Source organism: Alligator mississippiensis, chromosome 5 (assembly GCF_030867095.1).
Source record: "Alligator mississippiensis isolate rAllMis1 chromosome 5, rAllMis1, whole genome shotgun sequence".
In the NCBI taxonomy this organism is placed as follows: Eukaryota; Metazoa; Chordata; order Crocodylia; family Alligatoridae; genus Alligator; species Alligator mississippiensis.
The window spans coordinates 13377471-13390273 of NC_081828.1; the positions used below are offsets into that span (position 1 = coordinate 13377471).

Here is a 12803-nt window from a genome sequence, read left to right on the forward strand (position 1 = left end):
GGAGAAGGGAGGGGAAATGCATTTTTAAAAACAAGTTCTTAAAATATAAACAGAACTTTTCTGGGATTCTTTTCCAGAAGCAAAAAGCATAAAAGAAAATTATACTTTTATTACAAACTGCAAACTCAGGGTGCTTGGGGAGGAAACACTGTCTTATTTACAAAACAGTACCAGGCAGACCCCAAATAAACAACATAAAAATAACTTACAAAGTCATGAAGTAGTTTATTGACATTAATCAGCTTTCATAAAATAATAATAATAAAAAAAAGATATGTACATACACAAATTTAAGTGAAGGCAGGCAGTATAGTTCATTTTTTTTTTTCCTTATGAGCCTCCCACAAGCCTCCCTCCCACTTTTTTTTTTTTTCCTTTAAAGAGAGTACTACAGAAAGCAAACTACAGTCTCTATTGCAGTTTAACCTTTAATACTGAATGATCATCGAATGTTAGGTCCATGCAGGTCTTGGTCAGTGTTAAAACAAGAGATCTGAAGTCTCCTCGGAGCAGGCACAGCACTTCTCAGAGCGGTGCTGCTGGCTGCTTCACCCACTCGCTCGGACTGAAGGCTTGCCAGTCTTTCCACACATGCGCTTGGCGGGGCGCAGGCAGGACTCAATGCCTTTCAGCTTTTACCATTAGCTTTACGTGTCTGCCACTTCTGGGGGGTTTGTTTGCTCTACCACAACCTCATTAGTTCTGACTCGAGTCAATCTCTTCAAAACGTTTGCAACTGTTGTGTGAGCATGAGCTGGCACCCACTGTTGACATGGTTCATGACCTTCTGCTTAAGCTGTGCAACCTGTTCTCTGAGCATGTTGGCAGTGGATGCCAGTTCTGAGTTCTGGGCTTTCAAAGTTTTCACTTTTTCTTCCAATCTGGCAATCCTTTCCAGCTTCCTTTTCCGGCACTTGGAGGCGGCGATTCGATTTCTCATGCGCTTCCTTTCAGCCTTGATCCTCTCCTGAGACTCCATGTCAATGGGGGACAGCGGAGGAGTCTCCCCCGGCATTTCAGGGACAGTCTGAGGCTCTTCTTTCAACGCCTGGAGCCTGGGATGCTGCACCGGCATCTGGGGGTTCATGTGATGCTGTGGTGGCGGCGGTGGTGGCGGCGGGTAGCCCATGCTGCCCGGCGTGTAGCCGGGGGCCGAGGTGAGGGCGTTGGGGTTGAAGTTGCTGAGGTTGGCGTACACCGGCGGCTCGCTGTGCAAACTGGCATTGAACCCGCTGTTGCCGGCCATGGAGGAGACAGGTGCCATGCCGCCGCCGCCAGGTTGGGCGGCCGAGGTGACGCTGGGCACCGTGTTCTGGTTGTGCAGCTCGGCCAGCGCCCGCACGAAGCCCTCGGCGAAGCCCTCCTGCTCGTCCGTCACGTTTTTGGGGCAGAGGAACTGGGTGGGGGTCGGCGTGGTGGTGATGAGCCCGTTGCTGGACTGGATGATGAGGCGCTCCAGCTCGGGCGAGGCCAGCTTGAGCAGCCCCACGTCGGGCGAGGTGAGCAGGTCGGCGCTCTTGTTCCTCAGGTGCGGCTTCAGGGCGCTGGCGGGGTCGGCCAGGTTCAGGGTCATGCTCTGCTTCAGCGCCTTGGGGTTGTTGTATCCGTAGCCACCGCTCTCGGGCGGCGCGAAGGCGGCGTTCAGGGCATCCTCGTAGAAGGTAGGCTCCATCTTTGCAGTCATAGAACAGGGGGCCAAGGGCGGGCGGGCCGGCACCGGGCAGCCGGGGGGCGCGGGCCGGCCCTGGCCTCTCCCCTGCGGGCAGGAGCCCGAGTCCCGCTGCGCTGCGCTGCGCTGCGCCGCCGCCGCCTCCTCCTCCTCCGGCTGCTGCTCGCGTGTGTCCCGAGACGCCGCAGGCCGAGCCGAGCCGAGCCGGGCGCAGGGGGCAGCGCTGGCGGCCGCGCGTCTGAGCCCTTTCGCCGCGTGCAGCCCGACACTTATCAGCGACCAGTAACCCCCTAAAAATAGCCCATGATGTCACCCCGCGGCCTCCCCATTGGCTGCGGCCGCCGGGGGAGGGGGCGGGGCGGGCCGGTTGCCTACGAGCCCGTCTCCATGGCCACCCCGCCCCTCGAAGCTTCTCCTCCCGCGCGCGGGGCAAGCCGGGATGAGGTAATGCGGACCAGGTCGGCGCGGCGCATTGTGGGCTGACGTATTGTTTTCGAATCTCCGGTTGCCCGCTGAAGAGGCGCCCGAAGGGGGCGGGGCTTCCTTCGGAGGTAGATACCAAGCGGGGCGGAGGGGAGGGGGGGCACGGGGGTGACGCGGGGGATGATGGACTCTTCCCTACTCCCCCCCCCGCCTGGATGTATGGGACGGGCCGGGGGTTCCCGCGGAGGGGGTGGGGAGCGCGGTTGTCACGTGATTTCCCCCCTCCCCCCTGCTGCCGGGCAGGGTCGGGGGCGCCGCGGGAACAGTGCGGGAGGGGGCTGTCTGCTATCCCCGTGCACCCTCGTGTGCAACACCCTGGCACTGCTTCCCGTGCACCCCGTGTGCAACACCCCCGCACTGCTTCCCGTGCACCCCTTGTGCAACATCCCCCTGCACTGCTCTCTGTGCACCCAAGTGTGCAACACCCCCGTACATTACTTCCTGTGATCCCTTTGTGTAACACCCCCCGCATTGCTCCCTGTGCACCCCTGTGTGTAACACCCCTGTGCATGACACCCCCACATGCTGCTCCCTGTGCACCCCCATGTGTAACACCCCCCTGCACCATTCCCCATGCACCCCTGTGTGTAACCCCCTGTGCAGCCCTGTGCGTAACACCCCCTGCACCACTCCCTGTGCACACCCATGCGCAACACCCCGCATACAGCTCCCCGTGCACCCCCGTGTGTAACACCCCTGTACTGCTCCCTGTGCACCTACTGTGTGTAACACCCCCCGCACCACTCCCTGTGCACCCCCACGTGCAACACCCCCCCCACACCACTCCCTATGCCCCCCCCCCGGCACCGCTCCCCCATGTGTAACACACCCCGCTCTTGGCTCGCTGTCGCACTCCCTCAGCGCCCTCCCGCATTTAGGCTTGAAAGTACAGTTCAGGGCCTCGCCACGCCAGGGGTGGCTAAATCGGAATAAAAAGCAAAAAAAAACCCCTGGATTTTTTCTGTTGGCAAATGACAAAAATACACGCGCCCATGGCTCCACGTGGTTTTATTCATCTATGGATGCGTTCCTCGTGTATTCAAATGTTTTGAGTTTGTAAATTGGGGCGGAAATAAGGAAAATCCAGTTTTTTGTGGATTGTTTTTGTCTGACGGGGCCTGCTAACAGGGACGGTTATAATCGTGTCATGATCCCGCGTGGCCTTGGGCGGGGTGACGTCAAGAACCAGCCCCTGGCGGCGTTCGGGGTCAAGAACCAGCCCCTGGCGGCGTGCGGGGAAGGGGACGCGGGTCGGTCCCATGTGCGGCTCTCCTCCGCTGCCACCTTTCGGTGCCGCTCTCTGGCCATCGTAGAGGACAGTCCAGTTGTCCTCTATTGATATGAAACCGGACGCCTTTATGTCCTCTGTTTTTTCTCCAAGAAAAACATCAGATGAGAACAAGAGAGGACATAAAGGCATCGGGTCTTCTCAAAGAGAAAAAGAGAGGACATTAAGGCGTCGGGTTTCGGACCGATAGAGGACAGTGTAGCAGAAAAGCGGACTGTCCTCTATGATGGCCACCCTCGCCCCCGCATGGGCCTGTTGGACGCATGACGGGATGGCGGGTCTTGCTCTGGCAGAGCGACGGGGAAGTGCTCCAAGGGGGGTGCTGAGCAGAGCACACCAGACAGCATCGGCTGGCCCTCGAGCCACTGTGACAGGATGCTGGACTGGACGGACCTAAGGTCTGACCCAATAAATAGCAGTTATGTTGAGCCTTTAAAGGTTCTGGCAGTGCCCCCACAGCCAGGGCTGGATGAACCCTTTTGTAAGCCCGAGGCAAACAAGCTCATGGACCCCGGGGCTGGTCAAGACCCCTCTCCCCACCCTGGTGCTGCTGCCTGCGGGGAGCAGGGCTCAGAGCGGCCTCTAGGAAGCAGCTGCCGCAGTGGCGAGGCTGGCGGAGGGAAGGGGAAGTGAAGGGAAGGGAGGCGGACAGGGCCCTAGGGATGTGCCTAGTTTGCTTATGCATGAATCCAGCCCTGCCCAAAGCTTATAGGTGGCGGAAGGCTGGGGCTTAGCCCCCCCAAACTAATTTTGCAGCAGCCAGCGACAGCACCAGCACCACGGCACTGCTGTCCCACAGCACCCGGCGCTGCTCCTCCAGCACCGCGTACAGCACCAGCACACACCGGGTCTGCAATAAACCTGCAGGGGCGTGGGTCAGCCCCCCCACAATAATATTTATTCAGCTCCCCACAATAATATTTTTCCTGCCACCAGCACCACAGCCTGGTTGAAATCTCTGGTTTAAAAGCAGCAGATTCACTAAGTTGAGTCCAATACTCTTGATGCTGTGTTGCAACTGCATTGGTTCGGTATAAAGAAAATGCGCAGTCCTTCAAAGCAGCTTACGGGGCGAAGTTTCAGGCTCACTCTTGTACCTGTGAGCTGCCCTGTGGAGGTGAGATGTGTATGATGTAGGCATCATGTTGTGGTATGTTAAGGAAGGTATTATGGACTGGATAGTGATGTGTTTGAATATATTCTGATGTCCAACATTGGATCAGACTTTCAGGAATGCACGATTTAAGCAGGAAAACAGAGCCCAGTGTCATGGTGGAAGCTACTAAGCCACAGAGGTTGGAGGCAAGCCTTTTCGGTGAGCATGTCACAAATTAGCCCTCAACAGCCCCAGGTGCCACTCCTCTGCCTCATCTCATCTGCTGTTCTGCTTTCTCCTTCCTGACCTATCTGCTGCTGTGGTACCTGCCCCCTCTCACACCCACAGGTGACCCGTGTCATTTGTTGCGTGCACATGTTGGTCAACAGGAAAAGGAAAAGACAAAGGAAAAGAGCTAGGAAAGGTGGGAGAGTCACAGCAAGGAGCCTGGTATACCAGTCACCTGGCTCCAGTATATCTGAGAATGGGCTGAAGGAAAACAAGGATGGTAGAAGAAGGTTTTGTGTTTTGCAAACAGTCAGAGAGGCTTATATACAAGTCAGGGGCTAGATCTGATCAATTTCTGGAGCTCAGAAGAAGATGTAATGAGAAATCTAAGGGGATTAAACAGGGGTCCTTGGGAGTGTGAGTTAGTCTGTTGACTGGGACAGCAAGGAAGTCCTTCTCTAGCCTGGTTGTAAGTACAGGCAGTCCTCAGACTTACAATACAATTGGTTCCTGAAAACCGCGTCTTAAGTCGTAACGTCGTAACTCAGAACCGATTTTCTCATAAGAAACAATGTTATAAATGGGGGATTGGTTCCTGAACCAAGGCCCGATACCCTATTTTCACCAAAAATACCCCAGAATTTTATACTCGATCAATTATAGTTGAGTAATATAGCTACATTAATGTATTTATAACGTAAATAGCAATCACATTGATTTGGAAGGACTTCTTTGAGGTGACTTTGCTGGACATTTTGAAGGGCTCTTGGTTGGACTGTTTGAAGGGTTCTTGGCTGGAGTCTTCTTAGCAGTCCTGGCTGCAGGTTTTTCTGGAGTCTTGTCTGTTTTCTTAAAGAAAGTGTCCAAGGAAGTTTGGACAGACGTTCTCCAGGGAGATGAGCGACGCAGCAAACTTGTTCGCTGGTGTGGCGTCACATCAGTTCAAGCATTGTAAAGCCGAAACTGACATCAGAAAGTTGAAACAGGGTGTCAATTTATAAACGTTGTAAATGCAAAACGTTGTAACTCGAAACGTTGGAAGTCGAGGACTGCCTGTATTCAGATCGAGTGCTTGTAGCTGTAATTACTGTGTGAGTGAAGTCATTAATAACTGCTGCAACACTGCCATCTAATATACAGTTAGTTAGAAGGTTTGTCTAAAGTAACTGTATGACAGTTCTTGTGTTTGGGTTTGATAAAGGGATTTTAGCTCAATTACTGACATGGTCAATCAGATTCCAGCAGTTTGGTGTAATCGGGAGGATACCAGTCAGTAATCCTGAAAGCCTGTAGATGGAAGGATCATCATCTGTCTTTCTTAGGCAGCAAATAGTTCCTCTCCAGTAAACACAACAACTTACAGGACAACAGGGGTGGTACTGCACAGCAAAGAAATACTGGATGCTACTGGGAAAATGTTGGCATGTGATGGGTAATGCTTGAGAAATTTGAATGGGAACAATCCATGCAAAACTGGAGGAAACTTAGAGTTGCCATTCTGAGTAACCCCAAGTAGGAAAAGGCAGAAGTAAAAGCAATCATCCTTCAGGGCCTGCGTTTGGTACGTGGAGTGTACTACTACCCCAGGAGATGACTGTAAGAAGTATGAGAAATAACGTAAAGCTAATGAGGGAAAGATCAGCTTGAAGTTACACCTCCCTCCATGAGAGGATAGCGGAGTTGACATTTCTTGCATCTCGTGTAGGATTAGAAATTAGTGCCTGGGAAAAGAAGAAACTGAAGTTCAAGTTAAGGCTGAAGTGAGTAAGGTGAAGCATTGCAAAGTTGCCTTCGGTAAGCAGATCTGTGAGTTAAAGGAAAAGGTTAAATGTAACAGAAGGCAAGTTTTGAATTGAGGCAGTTGTGTTGCAACTTTTGTAATTTACAGAAAAGAGAAATGGCAAGGGAAAGTGAAATGATGTTTAAAGTGCAGTAGTGTTTTTCCCAAGCACGTTGGTAGAGGTAAAAGCTAAAGGTGTTTTAGAACAAACACAGTCAGGAAGAAAGTGCAGGGAACCAAAAGGGCAAAAAACAATGTGACAATGTGTACTGACTAAAAACAAAAATCAAGCGGATTGCTTTTCTTGAACTTACAGGAATCAAACGAATTAATAGAGTTAATAAAGCTGTGGATGTAAAACATGAAGATATGATTACTCTGAGTTATGTATTTTTTTGGTGACATTTTTGGAGATGCATGCATTAACTGCTTTTTCTCTTCTTGCAACAGTAAGATAAGTTTATGTAAAAAGCAAGACACCAGGGTTTTATAAGCTATTTTCTTTTGACCATGGTAGATCTGGTGGTTTTAATTTTGTTTCCATAATTTTCATCCTTTTGCTAACCCTGAAGCCTCACTTTGCTTTTCAGATTCCAGAAACAAGGTTGCATTCTAGCAAAGTGTAATTTAACAGTTCTTAGCCCTGGCTATGAAAAAGAAACGTCTTTTCTGTTACAGTTTAGATGTTTTTGTCCTAGTTCAGTGGTTATCAACTTTTTCTTTACAAATTGCAAAAAATTAAATTTACTGCAGTTGACAATGAGAGCTACTTGGCATGACTTAAAACGTTAAAATAACCTGTTAGCATTTTTAGCATTATTATGCGTGTGAAAATAAATGTATGTTGCAGCAAACAACACACACATGCAATATACATGTTACACAATGCAGTATGTTTAAAGGAAAGCACACTCAAAAGCCATGTTGTCAACCATTATATTTTTATCTGCCAAAAAATCATGACAATTATTTTAAGCCCTTTTGTAAAAAAAAAGAAACAGTAAAAAATGCTTGAGTCTTTCCATTTTAAGTTAAACTAGGACAGCGATTCTCAACCAAGTTGCCCAGGCACCTTGGGGTTCTGTGGGATCCTTTTATGGGTGCCATGGGGTGCTGTGCAATAGTAGCCCTGTTAAGATGTGCAAACATCTAAATGCGATTCACCAGATTAAACCCAGAGATTTTAAGTAAGATTCCACAGTGTCAAAGGCATTTTGATCTGTTGTGGTCTTTCTGAATTCTTGCAACAGAAAATATTCTCTTTTGTTTTCTGTAATCAAGAAATGAATGAAAGCAAAATGCTGGCATTTGTCAACGGCTGCTTTGAGTGTAAAAAGGTTGAGAACCTAAGAAATATCAACATCAATGTCAACATGCAGCAACGACATTACTTACCACGTCTTGACTAATCAGAAGATCCACCGCCATTATTAAAATTGAGGCATGTACTCCTTGGCTGCGTATCCATGGTGGGTACATGTACCTCTGTTTGAAAACCACTGCCTTAGACAAAGGAAGAAGCTACTAAAGATGATAGACAATAGCAAAAAAGATTGGCATGTCACAGTCACCTGGCTCCACTATACCTAAAAAGGTACTAAAGGAAAACAAGGACCGCAGAAGAAAGTTTTGTGTTTTGGGAACACGTGTATGGATGTTGGGGTCTAGATCTAATTTGTTTCTGGAACTCAGAAGAAGATGTAATGACTAACCTAAGGGGATAATACATAGCCAGAGAGAGGGTTTGGTTTCTTGTTAACATAAGCGAATCATCTGAATGGGACAACTAGGATGTGCTACACTAGCTCAGTTGTAAGTATTCTGATTAAATGCTTGTCCCTTTACTTGCAGTCATTAATGCTGTAAATGCCATGTAATATACAGTTAGTATTTGTTACCATATTTTAGAAAGTACAAAATAACTGTATAACAGTTCTTGGACTTTTGGGTTCAGTAAAGGAATTTTAGCTGAATTACTGATGTGGTTAATTCAGTTCTAACTATGTAGTCAAGATATGCCTATGTTCCGAGAAACGTAATGCCTTTGTATCTCACATCTAGAATCCCAAATCCTTAACTAGTTTTTAATCAGTGTATGTCATTGCACATAAATGAGAAAGTCTCCAAAATCCACTGGCAGTCCATATAATGCCCTCACTATTTAACTTATTTCAACCTCTTTTCATCTTCTCAAAATACAGAATTTTAGGAAGTGCATCTTCCATAAAAAATATTGTGAAATATATTTTACATTTTCACTTGTCTGTTTTAATGAATGGAAACCTTAAATTTTCCTTATTAGCATCTCTCTTGCCATTTTTATTTTTTGTTGTATCAACATATAATTATAATCTTTAAGGGCTTGGCTGCATAGAGCAAGTTATTCTGGAGTAAAGCAGGGTGTGAATTTTAAGCCCTGTCACTAGTCCAAAATAAATGTGTGTGTGGAGCCTGATTGCAGAATAAGAGTGGATTTTGGATTAAGCTAATCTGGAAGAAAAAATCATTTTTATTCTGGCATAACAATCTGTATGCAGAGAGGCTATTGTGAAACAGCGGTTCTGGTCAGTTTTCTTGTGTAGACAAGTCCTGAATCTTAATAGTACTAATGATATTTATTCTAATTAATCATTGTCATCTTTAATTTGTCAAAGGACACTTTTTTCAGTCTGATTTGTTTCCTGCTAACATTGCAACGCCAAATTCAGATTGTGAGTCAAGAATATGGTCAGTGTAGCAGTTAAGAGCTCTCCTTTGTTAACTTTATTGGTATTAACTGAAAAAACTTTTCTTTTAGGGTCCTATTTGATGTCAGTGGGAATATTCCACTGACTTGCATAAGTATCAGAATGGGCCACAAGAATGTGCGTGTGCAATTTTTATCCTCACTTTTTTTCTCCCTCTTTAGTGCTAAGCAGGCCTTGACTTCCTTCCTGTCACATAGGTGGAATTTCAAGTCTAGACACAATTAAAACAGGTCATTCCAGTTTTGCAGGGGACAAGTTGCTACTGGGGGGGACACCCATCAATCCACCGATTTACGTTGATTGCTACTAATTTAGAGGCTATTTGGTCACTTGAGCAACACACGGTCAAGTTGGCTGTAAAGCCTGAGTATACTTGGATGGCTTTGAAACTAAAGACAGACAAATTGATTGCATTTGTTTGTTGTCCTTCAAGGTTTTATCCCTCGCTCTTTCAATAATAATGATATTATTGAAGATGATTACTGAAGATGACAGGATGCTCTCTGCTCAATCGAAGACTAAAAGTCTTAGTACCTAGCTTGACCAATTGAGATTGATTCAGTGTCATGGAGCTTAACTCAGACTCCAGCTGAATCAGAATTAGACCCCTTGGGTGTGAAGACTTGACTCTTCATGGCCAGCAGCCACTGAGCTGGGAATTTTGGGTGAAGAGAGCCCTGAATTATTAATCAATTATTACTTTAGGTCTGTTTCCCCCCCGATCTTCTAAAGTAAATATTCCTTCAGTGGGATGAGCCCCCCCCCCCCAGCCATTTGTAAATTGTATCCATTTATATGTCTAAGTAAACTTACTTATAGGTAGGAATTGAAAATTCACTATATATCATGTTGATGTGACAAGCAGATGCGTTGACCAATGGTAATGTAGATTTTGATTTAAAGAGTTCTCTAACCAGTCAATACAGGACTGACTGAACCTATCTGATGATCTGAATAATTAAATGGCTTTTCAGAGGCTCATTAACATTTCTTATACACACTACATCCAAATGAATTGAATTTCATCTTCAGATACAAATGGGTTGTTACTGTGTTTTCCTTCTTACATGAGGGGCTTTTATTCTTCCAGCCCCACATGCGGCAGGAGTCAGGCACTTTGAGAAGTTAAATATAAAACAGAGGTTTAAATATTTAGAAATTGGTTGAAATCCAGTATGATTTAATCAACATTTGCCAGCCACCTCCTGAGCTCTGGGCTTATTTTGTTGACCGCTTGAAAAAGCATAAATGGTAGGTTCAACTCTGGCTGTGAGGGAAACAATACTCTTGGAAAGACAGTATCTATTTTAATTTAGGTTTCTTATTTTAGCCGTGTTTCAGAATCTCTCTCTCTCTTTTCTCACAGGACTTTCTCAGTTTTACTATAGGAGTGTTGAGAATGCTACTGTCACTTTTAACGTGGTTCTTGCCTTCCCACTTGAGGCCCTTTTCATTTACATCATCCTTCAGAAGACGTAAAATGGGGAAACCCTGGATCACTTCAGGCTCTCATTAGTTTTTAAATGGGTTACTGTAGAGTAGCACGAGATGCTCCTGTCTGATCAGTGCTTTGTCTGCAGCACTTTGTAGTAGCTGAAGTCATGTCTTCTCTAGTCCTGGGCTGGCCTTTTTGTGTGCATTTGAAAGAGGCTCAGCAGAATTGTTTCTTAGAACTACAAACCCTTGAAGATGAACATCATGTCCATCTCCTCCACCCTCAATTAGTCATCACATGGCCAACCCGCACATACTTAGTCCTTTTAATCTTTCCTTACAACATTCTCCTTAGACTGTGCTTCCCCTCATTTGAATTAATCTCTGCATTACTTTGAAATGTTGAGTTTGTGGAATGGAGGAAAATGAATAGGTGAGAAAGACATGGTTGTGAATGATGGGAGCGGGCCAAAGTTTAGGAGGCTTTGCAAGACCTGTTATGTTACTTCTGGGCTCAATATGAGGCACCCATCCTTGGGAGGTGACAGACATAGACCATACTGGGCATGTGTACACGTGCGCTTTAATGTGCAGTAGCCTGTTTTACTGTGCATTAAAGCATCACATAAAAAACCATGCTATTACAATACTGCACGGTAAAATAGGTTACTGCGCATTAAGCATAATTTAAAAACGATGCACATTCGTTGCTGCTCATTAAGGCAGCCTAATGCGCATTTGTTTAATACCTCCCATTGGAGGTACTAAATGTAATGAGCATGGGGAAAAGCCCCTTAATGCATGGGAAGACATACCCACTGTGAAGGAGTATAGGAAGAACAAGTGAAAACAACATTTGTCCTCGATTTTGTTTCAATGTTTTTGAAGTATGCTGGCTTTGTAATTTGAGGCCTGTATAATTAGCAAACTTCAAAGATTTCATGTGCTTATTTCTAGAATTGATCACAAATAGTTAATTTATTTTTCCTTATTACTTTATTTAATTTTCCCATTCTCCGCTTGCTGTATAGATGATGGGATAATCACAGTAGATGCAGGGGAGGATTTTTGTTGATTGCTTGATTAAGTGAGAGTATTTATTTATTATTACTGTTGTTGTTATTCAGCCAGCTGTAGTTATTATACAATGCTTCTTTGTTGGTGGGCTGGTTTACTGACAACTGTTGTTCATTACTAGAGACGGATCTGAACAAAAACCCAAGATCCTAACTTTCCACAATTTTAGTGTGTTGCAATTCTGAATGTCATGGCTTTTGTGCGTCTGGAGCATCCAAGGTGCGCACAAGACTCTGTGAAACCTGCAGTTGGATAAAGTCCCTGTCCTGTGGAGCTTACAATTGGATAGATCCATGACACACAAACTAGGCTGGCAGAATAGCAGTTGATCCACAATGGGAGTCCAGAGCATGAAGTGGGTTTAAAGGTAAAATATAGAGGACAAGCAACATATGGGAAGCAGAAGGCTGTTTCCAGCATTGTGGGCATGCGGCACGAACAAAAATGTATTAGTTAAAACATACAAGTAGAAACGCACAAACAGTGCATGCCGGGGAGCAGCTGATCGGCCTTGAAAGCTGTCTAACATACTCAAAGTAAAAGAACAGCTCTGGAAACTTATGTTCATTTGAGCTTAACTGAGTTCAACTTCCATTGTGGAGCTCTGCGGTTCACAACTGCAGTTCAAGGCACAGCTGATTAGCATTTCCATAAATGCGTATTTTACTAGTTCACTCTCCTCCATAGGTAGTTACAACAAAATCTACTGATTTTATTTACCTCTTACGACTGAAAGCTTTAGATTAGCGAAGATAAACACTTAAGAATCCCTGATAAGATAACCTAGTCATTTGGTTGTTGGCCCAGAAAGATCCAGAATGCTTGTTTTTTTAATTAATAAATAATCTGGCATGTTGTTAAAGTTGACACTTCATACTATGTCAGCAGCTGCTAGAACAGCAAGACTCCTGGCAGCCCAAAAGGTAGGAGAGTCTGTAGCTAGAGCAGGAAAGGAAGCGAGTCTATGTGAGTCCAGAAAAGTGCAAGTGTAAAGGGCAGCA

At 46.0% G+C, this 12803-nt stretch overlaps 2 protein-coding genes across 8 annotated transcripts in view; one reads left to right on the plus strand and one right to left on the minus strand.

The window, feature by feature from the left end:
• Positions 1-693: 693 nt before the first annotated feature.
• On the minus strand, positions 694-1685 carry JUN (Jun proto-oncogene, AP-1 transcription factor subunit). Its single transcript, NM_001287608.1, has one exon. The coding sequence runs from the start codon at positions 1682-1684 to the stop codon at positions 722-724; it is 963 nt and encodes a 320-aa protein (NP_001274537.1). The 5' UTR covers position 1685; the 3' UTR covers positions 694-721.
• A 441-nt stretch (positions 1686-2126) lies between these two features.
• FGGY (FGGY carbohydrate kinase domain containing) overlaps positions 2127-12803 on the plus strand; it is a 412233-nt gene continuing 401556 nt past the window's right edge. For 5 of the 7 annotated variants that reach the window (XM_059727889.1, XM_019479222.2, XM_059727888.1 and 2 more), the window contains exon 1: positions 2129-2220. The gene's annotated coding sequence lies outside the window, so the exon portion shown is untranslated. Of the gene's footprint in view, positions 2221-12803 lie in introns of all 7 variants that reach the window. The other 2 variants (XM_019479224.2, XM_019479227.2) reach the window with 1 other exon arrangement.

What these genes read in the sequence shown, in the direction of transcription:
- JUN (NM_001287608.1), bottom strand. Translation starts at nt 1,684, where the DNA reads ATGACTGCAAAGATGGAGCCTACCTTCTACGAGGATGCCCTGAACGCC.